Source organism: Manis javanica, chromosome 4 (assembly GCF_040802235.1).
Source record: "Manis javanica isolate MJ-LG chromosome 4, MJ_LKY, whole genome shotgun sequence".
NCBI classification, from domain to species: Eukaryota; Metazoa; Chordata; class Mammalia; order Pholidota; family Manidae; genus Manis; species Manis javanica.
In genome coordinates, this window is record NC_133159.1 from 132,607,392 (window position 1) to 132,623,130 (window position 15,739).

Sequence of the window (15,739 nt, forward strand, 5' to 3'; positions counted from 1 at the left end):
GCCTATAGCCAGGGCCCACCGTGAGGAGTGCGCGGGTCTCGGCCAATGGGAAGATGAGAAGCCGCCATGTTGAGTGTGGCTGAAGGACTGTCAGGCGAGGCCCCGACTAGGCTCTTGGGTCCTGGGTGCAGGGTACGGGAGGAGGCACTTTGGCCCCAGGAGCTAGCAGCGCGCGTCCCCACCGCCATGGCTGTACGGTCGGTCACTCTCGGCATTGACCTGGGCACCACATCTGTGAAGGCGGCCTTGGTGGAGGCCGCGCCCGGCGACCCATCCGGGTTCGTGGTACTGGCGAGCTGTGCCCGGCCTACGTTGGCCGAGGCGGTGCCCCAAAGCGCGGCGGCCGGGCCCCAGGTGAGGCAGCGTCTTGGAGCCCCGCCGCCTCCAGGAGCCTCCTGACAACCCTCTTGCTCCTCCAAGGAGGCCTCCCCGATACCCTCCTTCCTCAAAGAAGTCTCCCTGACTGCTTCAGCCTGAATTACCTCCGCCTGCACGCCACCCCACCCCCTCCTCCTCCAGGGGCCTCTCTGCCGGCCGCAGCTCCCGCTGACCCATTAGATCTTTCCCACCAACTGGCACCGATCTCCCACTCTCTGGCCTTCTCTGGGGGCCTTGCCCTTGGCGCTGTATCCCTGTGCTCCTTACCCTCCACTTTCTGTACCCTACCCGGTGGGGAATTGCTCTTCTGTGTATGTGGAATGACCACAGGCCGCCCTTTGGCTGTTGCTGCTTTGTGCACCTCACACCTGCCTGTGTCAAGTTCAGGATTCACTGTTCCCCAGGGCAGTGTCTGGTTTTCTTCAGGAAATCAGGAAATCAGAATCAGGCCTAACCGGCTCTCCTCTCATTCCATAGAAGTGGAATGTGGACTGAGGACTTCGAACACTTGGTCAGCAAAAGTCCCCCAGCCCCAAAGACTGAGACACCTTGGAGGAAAGGCATTGAAAAATGTCAGTTAAAATGTTTGAAAAGGATCAGATTGATCATTATACACTGAAACTAGTGTCTTGTGAAAGCTGCAAGGTAGAAATGGAGAATTTTATCACAGTGGACTTTGTTGTGAGATGTGGGTTCAGAAAGGCTGTCAATCCTCAGAGCTGGATTCTGTTAATTTTCTGAAAAAGGTAGCTCTGTATGTTCAGTTAATTGGCCATATAAATTAATATTAAGGAACTTTCTGTGTAATCTCATGGCTTTTTTATGGATCTCAGCTTGTTCTTCTCCCAGTTGAAATGGGTGGCCTCTAAGGCCCCTTCCAGCCATGAACCTCAGTTTTTCTGAGTCAAGCCCTACCCACAAGAGCTTATTTATCAGAAGCTCTTGCCACATATCTGGACCCAGGTATTTAGGGTTCAGGGTCCGTCTTGCTCAGAAACGTTTCAGAGGATACAGATTTCAGGAGCACTTGGTATTTTCATAGCACTTGCACTTTTAAAATTAGTGTAGTTGGGGCATCAGGGTATTTTAAAAGAGGGATTATTCTAAAATATCAGTATTTTTGTCCTCTTGGACTAGGATGCAGAGGCAAAGTCAGCTCTCACTCTGGAGGTGAGGGGTGAGCAGCAGAGCTGGGGTTACAGGGAGTGGGTTTAGGCAGTGCCATTTTCTCTTGAAACAGGACCACTTCTTGAAAACTATTTTACCTACCTCTCCCAGCGCTCAGCAGGCTGTTCTGTGTTTTCAGACACACAGTGTGCCACCCCTGCCTAATGATGGGTTTAGGGGACACCATTAATAGCCCCCTTGGCGTCCTCCATGTGTCTTGTGCTCTGGGACAAACAGCCTCGCTGTAATTTCATCTACAGCAGGATTTCTCAGAGCTGTTGTGTTTCGGGTTGGGTGATTGGGTGATTCCTTGTTGGGGGGCCTGTCCTGTGTGCATTGCAGGGTTTTAGCAGCATTCCTGGCCTCTAACCCACCACATGCCAGTACAACGCCTTTCCCAGCATCACATCCCTGGATGTCTCCATATTGCAGATGTCCCCTAGGGGACAAAAATCATCCCTGGGGTGAAAAATTACTGATGTATAAAAATGCCTGATGGCTCTGTCTTTTTCTCATGTCCACACTTTCCACTTTTTAGAAGTATTGTGTACATCAAGGTCAGGCTTGGCAACGGTGTGGAAGGTTAGACTTTGAGGTTTTTGCAACTTTAAAATACCAGGATTCTTGAGGGAAGCCCTGTGACCCTTTCTATGCATTTTTAATTTCTGTGCCTTAGTTTCCTCTGTAAAAAGGGGTATGGGGAAGGGGTGGGGAGTTGAATGACTTTCTAAGTTCCTTTTTCAAATTTGAACTTCTAGGATTTGATATGGATATAGACTGATTAGTATTCTGAACCAAGGAACAGGGGCAGTGCCTTTCCTGTTACATTGTGGGTATGGCCATTGTCCAAGGGCTACTCCCCGATCACACTTACCACCAAATTCGAACTAACTGCTGAATACTGAATGCCTCCTTGTCTCACTCCTTGTTTCCCTCCTCCACTATCCCTGCCCACACAACTCACCCGCCCTGGGCCCATTTTAAACAGTGGTTCCTCTTTCCTGGCCTAGATGTACCATCTGATGGCCATGTGGGAGCTCTTTAAATCAGCGTTGTCCAATAGAAATTAGAGCCACAAATATGAGCCATATCTCTACATAATTTTCCATTTTCTAATAACCATATTAAAAAACAAAAACAGGTAAACTTCATTTTTTTAGTAGGTACATACTAAAATGCACAAATCTTAGTGTACAACTCAATGAATTTTGACGTGTGTACACTCATGCAACCATCACCCAGATCAAGATATCAAACATCCTCACTAGTTTTTTAGTTTCTTCCTCTTAGGTGAAATTAATTTTAATTGCATATTTTATTTAACCCAATGTACCCAACCGATTATTTCAATATGTAATATTAATATAAACTTATGATTGAGATATTGTGTGTGTATCCTTTTCTTTAATACGAAATCTGAACTCTGGTGTGTATTTCACACTTACAGTACATCTCAAGTCAGACTGGCCACATGTGGCTAATGTCTGCTACACTGGACACTGCAGGTCTAAACAAAGTTCTCTTCGGTGCTCCCTTTTTCCTTCTCAATTATTGTCTTCTTTCTTGCCTCCTGTGGGCAGCACACACAGCCATGTACCTCCTCTCTGCTGCTCTTTCCCTGCCCACTGAGTTCTGCTGTAGGCTTTCCTATATATAAAGAGTCTTGTTAGGAACTAGGGCTGCCTCTCAGTAAAGTGGTTTGTGCTCCCTCTCCACCTTCCCTCATCCTACTCCTCCTTACCTTCCTTCTTTCTGCTCCTTTGTTCTTGCTTGTTAGGGGCCAAGAACTACCCCTGCAGGCTCATGGGGCCAGTAAGGGGGTTTATCCCAAGAAGGGGAAGACTACTCTCTCCCATGGAGGCAAGCAAGGGGCTTGAGGGCCCTTCAGACACTAAGCAGAGACCTAAAGCTTTTTCAGTTCCCCAAAGAGCAGACATTAAGAGCTGAGCCCCATTTCTCTTTTCTGAATTTTCCATGGATCCTTCCGGTTGTTAAATATGCTTATTTTGTGCTTTGAGGTGATTTTTATGTGGCAGAAACATTGTACTTCAGTTGAAATCAAAATAAGTATTCAATTTATTAAATTCAGAATCCAAGTTCTTACTTATGCTTTTAAAATTAGCTGATAAAGCTTATTACATTCGCAAGTCTAACATTTAACCATCATTTTTTAAATTAAGGTATCACTGATATACACTCTTATGAAGGTTTTACAAGAAACAATGCAGTTATTACATCACCCTTATTATAGAGTCTCCCCCCAAACCCCATTGCAGTCAGTGTAGTAAGACGCCATAGAGTCCCTATTTGTTTTCTCTGAGCTGCACTGTCTTCCCTGTGACCCCACCACACCATGTACACCAATCATGATACCCCACAATCCCCTTCTCCCTCCCTCCCCACCCACCCTCCCCCACCTCTCCCTTTTGGTAAACACTAGTCCCTTCTTGGAGTCTGTGAGTCTGCCGCTGTTTTGTTCCTTCAGTTTTGCTTCATTAATATATGCCACAAATGAGGGAAATCATTTGGTATTTGTTTTTCTCTGCCTGACTTGTTTCACTGAGCATAATACCCTCCAACTCCATCCAGGTTGTTGCAAGTGGTAGGATTTGTTTTCTTCTTATGGCTGAATAGTATTCCATTGTGTGTATGTACCACATCTCCTTTATCCATTCATCTACTGGTGGACACTTAGGCTGCTTCCATATCTTGGCTATTGTAAAAAGTGCTGTGATAAACATAGGGGTGCATATGTCTTTTTGAATCTGAGAAGTTGTTTTCTTTGGATAAATTCCTAGGAGTGGAATTCCCAGGTCAAATGTTAACCATAATTTTTGAGAGCCTTTGAGTAATACTTAATTAACCCCATTTCAGTTAATTACTTTAGATATTTTAAAGTGCAGTTATGCATTTATTTTTGTTTTTAAGGAACTGCAGTTGTCTGACCTAAATTTTTTCAGAATACTTAAATAATTCCTGTAAATCTAATAAACATATAACTGTGTAAACCTTCAATGCTCTTACATGTTTCAAATCCTTTTATAAATATACTAGTGAGATTGGAACTTAACAATCATGAACCCAGATCAGTTACTCCATTTCACATTTTAAACTGGAGTTGCAAAGGTAAAGTAGGCCAATTCTCTTACACATATAACTTTCCTTAAAATACCAAATTCCCAAGGATTCATTAAGCACAAGTATTCATCACATAGGTGTGTTTCTTTTGAGCATGCATATATTTAATTCTCAGTCTTTTCACTTTGAAATTTACTTATTTACGGAGAAAACAACTATGTCTTCTGGACTGCTTTCCCAAGTGTATATTTTGTCACGCCTTCCTTAACTTATTCAGACTTCGTACTTATTGGAGGCATCTACTGGGATGGGATAGGATCTTGGAGTCCTATTTCTAGTCTCTAATGGGGACTTCATAATACAAAAGAAGAGGTGGTGATGGATCCCAAATTTTTTAGGTTTGAGTCATATCATTGCCTACTTTTGAAGTTATATTAGTCTGTATCTCCCACCCACTTGGATATACTGCTTGATTGAATTTGGTGTTTCTTTAGCTCTAAAATAGAAAAATGCATTTTCCCGTTTGAACCCAAAGACCTTTGAACTTTTCCAAATCCTGCATTCTTTTCATATTTTTGTTTCTTGGGACCCACGACTTACAGATCTTAATGTGCTGTTTGATTATATTCTGCTTATTTCTCATGACTTTGTCTTTCAAGTATTCTGCCTAGAGAGATTTTCAAGGGTGCAGCAAGTTAAGAAAAGGCAAATCAGGAAAAGATGGCCCTGGTTTTCTTAAATCTCTTTTCCACCCCTGAATATCTCCTCTCTAAACCATCAATCTCTCTGTGTAGCTTATAGCATTGCCCAATTGATCTTATGAGAACACAGTTCTGATGATGACACTCTCCCGTTCAGAAAGCCTCAAGGACTCCCCAGTACCTTTGGAAAGAGCCTCTCACCCCAGGGCTTGAGGCGCATTGACTGGGTGCCAGCCTCATCTCCTGCCACCCCGTCACACAGCCCTCCCACTCATGTTGTGCCCTGGTGTTCCTTGCACTTCTTCCTTGCCTGCCTTTCCTAGATGGCCCAGCCCTCAGGGCACTCAGGAAATGTAGAAGCAAACACAAGGCTGTTTTAGTCCTCAAGGCCTGTGTTGGCTACACCTTTCCTACCAGGTTCCCCCTGCTGTGTTTCATCCTTATACCCCACTGCTGATGCACCTTGTGAGAGACCCTCACCCCGTTTCTCCTGAGTGCATAGTCTTTCTGGTGGTTCCCTGCCCATCTGCCTGGTGTGAGGCTCGCTGGGGCCACGGTAGTTGCTTAACTTCTGTTAGTAGCAGTAGCAGTAGCTGATTAGGGTGCTAGAGTGGATGTCTCAGAGGGAGTCTAAGTTGTAAAAGCTTTTTAGATCCCATGATTTTGCAGTAAGTTCCCAGCGGGCGGGAACAGTGCCTTCCTCAACTCTAGCTCACCCACCGTGGAAGGCAGAGCCTGGACTGTTTGCTGGACCTAACCTGCAGCAGCACCTCATTTGTGAAGGGAGGGCCTGGGGCTGAGCCCACCACATTACTGTTCCAGGCCCTGCTGGAGGTGGGGGGAGCCCGTGCCTCACATCTCATCCCCAAGGCTGGGCAGTGGGTCCTGGCCCCAAGGGAATTAGTCGGGCAGCCACTCCCTAGGAAATCCCTGTGGCCTGTGCCCTCCCTGCTTGCCTGTTTGTGTGCCCAGTGTGTCCTGTTCTGTTTCCAGGGGCGGGAGCAGGATGTGAGCAGAATCATCCAAGCCTTGAACGAGTGCCTTGCCGCCCTCCCCCGGCAGCAGCTCCGAAAAGTCTGTGGCATCGGAGTATCAGGACAGATGCATGGAGTCATGTTTTGGAAAACAGGCCAAGGTATGCTGGGCTCTGGGGGTGGTCACATGCTGCCACCAATCACAGCTGAGCCAGGAAAGTCCCTCAAAGGGCTCTGTGAAAGGTCAGGTCATCCTACAGGGGGATGCAACGGCACGTGCTGCCTCTTGTACTTTGTCTACATCTGTTGTGTGCGAGTGTCTAATAGCAAGTGAGCTATCCACTAACACATTGGCCGTGAAACAGGAGGAGGAAAAAGAGTGAGCATGCTGTGATTCTCTGTAGGATTCAGTGGAGTGGATTTTCCACAGCTGCTCTCTGTTGGTGTCAGTGTCTCAGAGCATCAGTGTGACCACCAAGAGCTTAGTGTTGCTGCAGAAGATGCCAAGACACAGGAAACTTTTTAATTGGGGCACAGTTTTTGTTATTTAACATAATCACAGATATTTGTGATTTTTTTCATTCCAGAGCATGTCTTTTTTATGGGCTCGGTTGCTAAGTATTATTTAGTTGGTCATCTCGTATCAGAAGGTCTGCCACGCTGCAGAGGTGGGTGACCTGTTCTGTTTTGCCTCCAGGAAGGGAATTAAGCTAGCAAAACAACAATGAGCCTTTTACATGCCAGGTGCTGGGCTAGGGATGTTACCTGCATGACTCATTGAACTTACTCAACATCGTGGTGATGTAGGTTACACTGTTGTCCCCATTGTGCAGATGAGAAGTTGAGATTCAGAAAAGTTAAAACAATAAAAAAAAAGTTAAAACAAACAACTCGAACTTTTGAATCCAGGTCTGTTTAACTTAAGACACTGAGCTTATAAATGCCTCTGGGAGGACCAGAGCTACAGGAGGACACAATAGCACCCAATGAAAGGAGGACTGTCCCTACACAATGTAGGAAGTAGTGAGCTCCTAGCATGAAAAAAATTTTTAATTATAAAAAATTCCATATAGACATAAAAGCAGGTAGAATAGTATTATGAACGGAAGCCCATCCATCACCCAGCTTCAAAAATATGAACATTTCACTGCAGGTTTTAAGCAGAGGATGGGTAGGGATGTACTTAAGGGGATTTGAACATTAGATTCATCCCTTTCTGTCAGAAGAGTCAGTGATTCCAATTCCCCTGGCCAAGTGAGTGGTGTCTTGCCTCTCAGCATTGTGGCTGGTATTTGGTGATGCATCCTTTGATCAGTCCCCAGGATGGGCTAGATAACTGTAGAAGCCAGTGCACGCTCTCTCCCTCCTGCCCTCCATCTCATCGGCCTGTTGTCAGGCCAGCTGGGACCACAGGAGTGGATTGGCTCCAGTCAGTAACAGGAGGAGAAGCCAATTAGGGTGTTAGAGCGGACCTCTCAGAGGGAGTCTAGGTTGTAAAAGCTTTTAAAACTCCTTAATTTTGCATTAATGAGAATAAATGTCCTTTTAATACTAAAACCCTTCCCATAGAGAATAGCAGAGATGTAATGATTGTGGTCTGGTCACATGCTATCCTTTCTACCCATTTCCTGGACTCTCTAGCAACCACACAAACCATCACCCACGTCATGGGAGGGAGCTGCTTAATATTTCATTGAACCAGCCTGCATGTCTTCTTGTTTTGTTTTCTGTTTCTGGGAAGGAGGATGATAATGATGCCTGCTTAGCAGAGTTGAGTGAAATCATATTTGGGATCAAGTCGTTCTGCTTTTAATGGTGGTCATAATTCAGTTTGGTTTCAGTACCTACAGTATGTAAGGCTGTGTGCTGGGCCCTGCGGGAGACAAAGAAATGAGCAGCTGAAGCCCTCACCTTCCAGGGCACATTCCAGGCCATCAGCGGAGACGGGCACCAGTAACCCTAGCAGAGAGCTAAGTGCTGCCTTACAGGCATGGGCCAGACAGCTGGAGGAGAGGAGAGGGAGTGACTAGTGTCTTCTGAGAGATCTGTGGTTATGCCTGTTTTTAGACTCCATTTTCAGGCTTGGTAATAGCAAGAGAGAAGTGGGGATCATAAAGCCAAGCTAAAAGGCGAGCAGCACACAAGGAGAAACTATTTGCTAGTGTATAGAAGACAAAAGATGAATATGGGAATGTATAAGAACTAATAAGAAAGGAAGGACAAATGGCCCCTGTGGAAAAGTGGGCAAAGGAGAGACAGGCAATTTCTAGAAGAGGAAGTACAAATGGCTAATAAGATGTTTAGTGGTTAAGATGGTCAATGTCCTTAGTAATCAGGGCAGCACACATGAAAACAACAGTGAGAAGTCATTTTCCACCCACTGGATTGTAAGAAATCAAAGTTTATTAACGTCAAGAGTTGGCAAAAGGGGTGGAAGTTTGATTGTTTTAAATACTGCTGCTGGTAGTGTGAGTTAGCACAGTCATTTTGGAGGGCAATTTGGTGGGGCCTATTAAAAACAAGTACTTCAAGAAAAGTACTTTAACATGTATGTGCGTAAGAAGACATAATCATGGTTGTTCATTGCATCCTTGTTTATAGTAGTGGAAACTGTGACATTTAACCATAGGGGAATGGTTAAATAAATGTTGACATGCTCGTGCTATAGAATGAGGCACAGTCACTAAAAAGAGTAAGGTGCATTCATGTGTGCTGACATGAAAGAACTCCAGAACATGTTAAATGAAACAACACTAAGAAAAGTAAAAATACAGTATAGTACTATTTGTTTTAAAAAAACACAAAGTAAAATCCAACCCACCCAGCCCAACAACCAAATATGTTTTGTGAGTATAAAACCTTTGAACAGTTAACCAGCAAGTATCAACAGTGACAGGATGGGGGATGAACTCACATTTGCTTCACGGTGGGCACCGTTCTGCTGTGGAGGCCAGATTCTCATCTCATCCATTAAATTTGGAGTGTTCTTGATTGCAGATAACTTTTCTTGATGGGCACTGAATGTCAGCTTTCTTTTCCCATTCTGCTACAGTGGTTGTATTTATGTTGCATGTAAGTGTGGGAAATATCCTTGCATGAGGAGAAAAGAGGACAAAAGATATATAAGGGGGCATATTCTAAATCTCAAAGGCTGCTGGAAAGTCCTAGACCAGGGATAGACTTTAGAAGATAAACATTTGTTACCATCATCCTCATCACTAACATTAACTGAGTACTCACAGTGTGTTTGGTACTATTCTCGGTGCTTTGTGTGTGTTACCTCATTTGATACACACAACCCTGTGCACTCAGCACACCCTGACCCTAACTCTTACCCTTCCCCTTGCTACTAGCCCAAGAGAATGTCAATCTATGGGCAAGAAGGCCACCAGGATCTAGGAAGCAGAGTTATAAGTGCCCTTTACCTGTGGACTTCCATATACAGTTGCCACCACGATGCTGAACTAGCATGGCTGCTGGCTCTTTCCCCCAAGTTTGGAATCGTAAGAGAAGAACACCACGGAAAGGGGAGGGCACTGTGAGAGCCTGGCATCACGGGGCTGTTTGGAGTTGATATGTGCATGTTGATGGTTTGTGTCTGAGGCAAGAGGCAGCCAGCCTTGCCTGTGGGAGGAGAAGTCCGGAGGGGGAACTATTGTTACCCTGGCTTCCGGACAATACCACCTGTTCCCACAGCCACAGGAACTCAGGTGTCTCCAGTAATAAAATCAAGGCAGCAGAGAAAGGAAGGTATCCCTCCCCAAACCCCAAGACTTGTGACTCATAATCTAAGGATCCTTATAACATTGTTTCTTCTGGGGGTCAGAAGGGCAGCACTGACCTGAGTTGATATTTTGCAAGGTGGGAGTGAATTAGCTGTGGCTACAACCCAGAGCTTATCATCCTCCCCAGCCCCTTGGGCTGGAAGAGACTAAGTTCTGGCCCATTTACATTACCTGGCAAGGTAGCCAGGACTCCCAGGGCAAACTAGGCCCAGACTACAAGACATTTGAAGAGCTTGGCTGTTTCATAAGAAAAACACTGCTGGGTTATTGGATGGAGATTCTGTCAGAAGCAAAGTATTCTGTCAGAATGAACAGACTAAGAATTGAAAATTAGCTTGACGCGCATACTTAAAGATATTAAAGGAGGATGTTAACAAGGAAACAATACAAAGAAAACATAAAAAGAACCAAGCAGATATATTAGGTATGAAAAGCCTAAGAGTTGAAATAAAGAATGTAATAGATGGGATTAATAGCAGAATGCATAAAACTTGAGGACAAATTTGAGAATGAAAGATCAGACTGAGGAAATCTGTTAGAAGAAAGAAGGAAAAGAGAAAGACATAGAACATACAAAAGAACAGCTAAGAGATACTGAAGATACAAATAGAAGCACTAGCATCTGAATAATCAGAGATCCAGATCCAGAAAGGGGGAAATAACAGTGTTAAAGGACATATTTGAAGAATGGAGAACAATTCCCCTAATGGATAAAGTAAGATGTAGTGCCCCATACAGAAAGAGCCCACAGGATGAGGAGAGAGAAGGAAAACCCCAACTAGAGGTATTGTACAGAACTTTTAAGGATTTCAGAGACAAAAAGAAAATTCCAAAAGCTTGTAGAGTGAAAGATCAGATCTCATATAAAAGAATTAGAAGCAGATTAACATATTTTCTTCAACAGCAGTGTTCTGTGTAAAAAGGCATAGTATTTTGGTTATTTGTCTATTGCTGTATAACAAACTATCTCCAAACTTAGTGACTTGATTGAAACAGCAACCATTTTATCATATCTTGTGATTTTTGGTGCAGGAACTGGGCAGGGCTTGGCTCCTGATTTTCTGCTCTATATGGAGTTGATGGAGGTTGTTTGGGAGTATTCCTCTGGTGGACAGATTGGTCTGCAGGGTTCAGGATGGCTCTGCTCAATTCCCCGCTGCCTTGGCGGGGGAGTCGGGAAGGCTGGAAGGCTGGGCTCTCATGGGGATGGTCTGCCAGATGCCTACATGTGACTTCTCCACATAGTCTCTCCAACATGGTGGCCTCAGGGTAGTGGGACTCCCTACGTGGCACTGGGCTTCCTCCAGAGAACACTCTTAAGAAGCTCTGGCGGGAGCTGAAAGGCTTCTTATGGTCTGGCCTTGGGAATTCTAGAATGTCACTCCTGCCATGTTCTCTTGGCCAAACAAGTCACCAAGGCCAGCCTAGATTCAAGGAAAGAGATTTAGACTCTACTTTTTAATGGGATTTGCGGCAATGTACACCACAAATCTACAAACAGTGTTCTTAAGTATGAAAGAAAAGGAACTTAGAGCTTAGAATATTTAACTGATCAAACTGTGGTTATGAAAAAATGAGGATATGAAAAAAATATCCTGAGGCATCTAGGCCTCCAGATGCTTTGCCGTAGAAAGACCTATCTTGGAAACAGTTTTGGGTGAAATATTTAATAAGAGTGGAGAAAAATTCAGAACGTAATTCAGGAAAGGAATGAAGTAAAGATGGCCAGATTCCTTAGTAAAGTTTGATGTCTAAAAATCATTTAGCTAAGACCAAAGGAAATGAGAATATATCTGTAATCATCCACAGTCAAGTCTAGATATATCATCATGTTAAGGGTTGGAAGGACAGAGACCAGGGACCTGAGAATGTGCCAGACTTCTTTTCCTACAGGGTCGGGGTGATATAATATTGACCTAAGAAAATGAATAAAGAGGAACATAGACGAAGTGGGACAAATGGCAGAAGTGATTTGCCCAGGTTGACACAGCCGTTGGTGGTGGAGTCAAATACTAAACCCAGGTACTCTGATATGAGAGCTCACGGGGGTGAGGGAAACATTGTCATGGGCGATAAAGTCTGTGCTGTAATTTCACTAGCAGAGTACTCTCCAGGCAGTGCCGGTGCCAGTCAGTTGCTCTTTTCTCCATTTTTGGTAATCTCCTTTGTTCCAGGCTGTGAGTGGACAGAGAGAGGGGCCACTCCTGTGTTCGAGCCCAGAGCTGTGAGCCACTTGATCACATGGCAGGATGGCCGATGTAGCAGCAGGTTCCTGGCTTCTCTGCCCCTGCCAGAGTCCCATCTCCATGTGGCCACAGGGTTTGGTTGTGCAACCATCTTCTGGATTTTGAAAAATAGGTATGGACAACTGCTCTTTGAATTGGGTACTGGATTTCCAGGGGAATGAGAGTGGCCAAGGGGCTGCCCCTCTGGCTGGTCAGCACCACTCCATGTGCTGGATTGTCCTTCAGTGAGTGTGGCCTGGCACAGGCTGTGGTCACAAGACCTGGACTTGATCTAGAACTGCTTTATTTCTTAGAGGGCCCTCTATTGGTTATCTGATTCTAACAGAGAGGGCCAAAGATGGGCCAGAGAAGGCAAGGGACTTGCCAAGGGTCATATGATGAGTTCATTATGGGGACAGGGTTGCTGAGAACTGCTGATGTCCTGCTTTCCCAAGCATGGTGCATCTTCCCCCGAGTCCCCTCCCCTAAGGCTGACTCTGGCCAGCCTTGCTTAGAGCAGCTGGGAGGGCCTTAACTTAGGAGGTCCAGCTGTTGGGGGAGCCACAGCATGTGGGGTTCTAGCTGCCGCCCAGCTATGCTATGCCCAGTCCACACTCCCCACAGCTAGGTGCAGCACATGCTTTAAAGTTGGTATTAGACCATATTGAATTGTTTTTGGTATGAAAAATAGCCCAGAGTTCCTGAAGTCATACGATGCAGCTGGCACCATCCATGACTATGTGGTTGCCATGCTGTGTGGCTTGCCAAGATCCCTGATGTCTGACCAGAACGCCGCTAGCTGGGGATATTTCAACACCTGGAGCCAAAGCTGGAACTTGGAGATGTGAGTATAACCTTGCAGGCTGAGGGGCAGAATCTCGAGAGCTAGAGCTTCAGTGAGGCCTTCCCATTTGGGAATAGTGGAGGATTCCAAGAAGCCAGGAGTCAGGTTCCAGTGCCCGCCAACCTGTCCCAGCCAGTGAGCATAGGTGGGCCTGGCTGTCAGTGAAGTCCTTGGGGAGGGGTGCCACACCTAACACCACACTGTTCTGCCCGTCCACAGTTGCCCAGATCTAGGGTGGGCTTCCCAGTTTTGTGGGGCCCAGCCTATAGATTTCAAAGAGCAACTGTCACTCTTAAATATATTTTAAAATAAGGTTAAGAAATGGAAGTAGTAGGCTTGAGGGATGCCTTGTAAGTTCTTTTTAAATAATCATTTGCCTTTTCAGGTCCAGAAGTCCAGTGCCCTCTAAGTTCACTTCCTTCAGGGCCCAAATTCTGAGCTCTGTAATAAAACAAAAAGCACCTAGTAGTTCAGGTAAAGGACTTTCTAGCATGTGTTGTATAGTTGACAGCCCCATGTTCACTAACCCTGAGTGATGAATGCGTTTGCTGTTGAGGAGACCAGTGGGTTTGACTGTGATCTGGCCTGTGCTAACCAAGTATGACTGCACTGGAACTCCGACTGCCTCTTTGCAGAGTGTGTCCCCTTTTCATGCAGGAAGCTGGGTGCCGTGATATCTGCTCTTGTCTGATCCTTCCTAATCATCCCTGCTTACACTGGTTGTTTTCTGTCCTCCAAGGCCAAGCCAACGTTTTTGAAAGCCAGTGTTCATTCTTTTAAAAAATGCAAGCCTATTTCTTATGGTTTTAAAAAAGCCAAAGAGGCCCTCCATGAAAAAAACACTGGGTTCTACCTTCCTTTTCCTTTCTGGCATGTGTATCCTATAGCACTTTCCTTTACTGAGTTTCCTGGAAACAACAAAGAAAAACCAATCACTGGGTAAATACACTGTCCATTTTTGGTTTGCAGACTGAGGACCTCAGGCTTTCCCATCCACCTGCTCCCAGACATTACCAAGCCTGGCAGTGTGGCAGGCAGAACGTCCCATGCATGGTTTGATATCCCAGAGGGGACACAGGTGGGCGTGGCCTTGGGAGATCTACAGGCCTCCGTCTATTCCTGTATGGCCCAAAGGACAGATGCAGGTAGGTCTATCTTTTGTTCTGTCCTCAGACTTCCACTGGTATCCCCTAATCCCCAGTTCTGTGCAAGAGTCTGAGGGGCACATGTAACAACCAGCCTCAGCTTTTTGAGTGCTTTTCTGTGAACATGAAAAATATCATCTTCTGTACAGTTGAAGTTCCTGCTCTGGGAGCTTACAGTGCAGCAGGGCAAGTTCTGACCTTGCTCACAGTTGTGTCTTTCCCCTGTAGGGCCAGATGAGGGAAATGACTCTCTCTAGTTGCTGGTTTCTGTGTGACTGTACAACCAAGACAATACATTAGTAAATTAGGGTTTTTGTTATTGTGCATTTGTCAGTGAAAGTTCTGTCTAATCTGATTAGAAGTGCAGTTTTTTCTGTATTCAGTGAAAGAGAGTCAGTGAGGTGGAGGCAGGAGTCTAGGGCAGAGGTTGGCAGACTTTTCCTGTAAAGGGCCAGTAGTAAATATCTTAGACTTTGTGGGCCATAAAATTTCTGTCATGACTATTGAACTCTGCTGTTGGAATATGAAAGCAGCCATAGCCAATATACAAATGAATGGACATAGCTGTGTTCTAATCAGACTGTATTTATAGACACTGAAATGTGAATTTCATCTAGTTTTCATGTGACAAAATAGTCTTCTCCTTTAGATTTCTTTTTAGCCATTTACAAATGTAAGAACATGCTACTGGGAATGTAAAGCAGTGCAGCCCCTTTGGAAGACAGTCTGGTGGTTCCTTAAGAGTTACATGGAGTTACTCTATGACCCAGCCAGCCCACTACTCAGTATAGACCCAAGAGGACTGAAAACACACATCCACACAAAAATTTATACACAAATGGCCCTACAAGCATTATTCATAAAAGCCAAAAAGTAGAAACAATCCAGATGCTCAATAACTGATAAACAGATGTAAAAAGTGTGGTGTACTCACATAGCTAAAATGCCCCATGTGAGTGAAAGTGAGAGAAAGGAAAACTCGTCCCAAAAGACCACGTCTGTATGATTCCATTCTCATGAAATGCCCAGAACAGGCCAACCCACAGAGACAGTAGGTAGATTAGTTGCTGCTGGGGCTGGGGGTGGGAGGATGGTGATTGCTGAGGGGAAGGGGTTTCGTTTTGGAGTGATGAAAATGTTCTAAAATTAGATCATGGTGGTGGTTTTACAGCTCTGTGAATATACTAAAAACCAGTGAAATGTACACGTTAAAAAGGTATATTTTGTGTTAAATTTTCATCACTTATATCTTAATAAAGCTATTAACAAAAAATGTATAAGCCATTCTTAGATCTTAGACCATAAAAAACCAGATGGTAAGATATGGCCTGTAGGCCGCCATTTGCTCATCCCTGGGCTTGGGTAGAATTTGGGCCCCCCTGCCTGATCAGGGTGGTTGCAGGATGTGTGTTTCATTTGTTCTTCACAGCAGCCTGGCTGAG

General features: G+C 45.0%; 1 protein-coding gene across 1 annotated transcript in view; it reads left to right on the forward strand.

Annotated features, from left to right (window-relative positions):
• The first annotated feature begins 10 nt into the window (after positions 1 to 10).
• The window catches only part of SHPK (sedoheptulokinase), a 28,945-nt gene continuing 13,216 nt past the window's right edge, over positions 11 to 15,739 (forward strand). Inside the window, exons 1-5 of the mRNA XM_017653165.3 lie at positions 11 to 354; positions 6,318 to 6,459; positions 12,258 to 12,441; positions 13,000 to 13,152; positions 14,122 to 14,297. Coding sequence (XP_017508654.1) covers positions 67 to 354; positions 6,318 to 6,459; positions 12,258 to 12,441; positions 13,000 to 13,152; positions 14,122 to 14,297 — 943 coding nt within the window. The 5' untranslated portion in view covers positions 11 to 66. The remainder of the gene's footprint in view (positions 355 to 6,317; positions 6,460 to 12,257; positions 12,442 to 12,999; positions 13,153 to 14,121; positions 14,298 to 15,739) is intronic.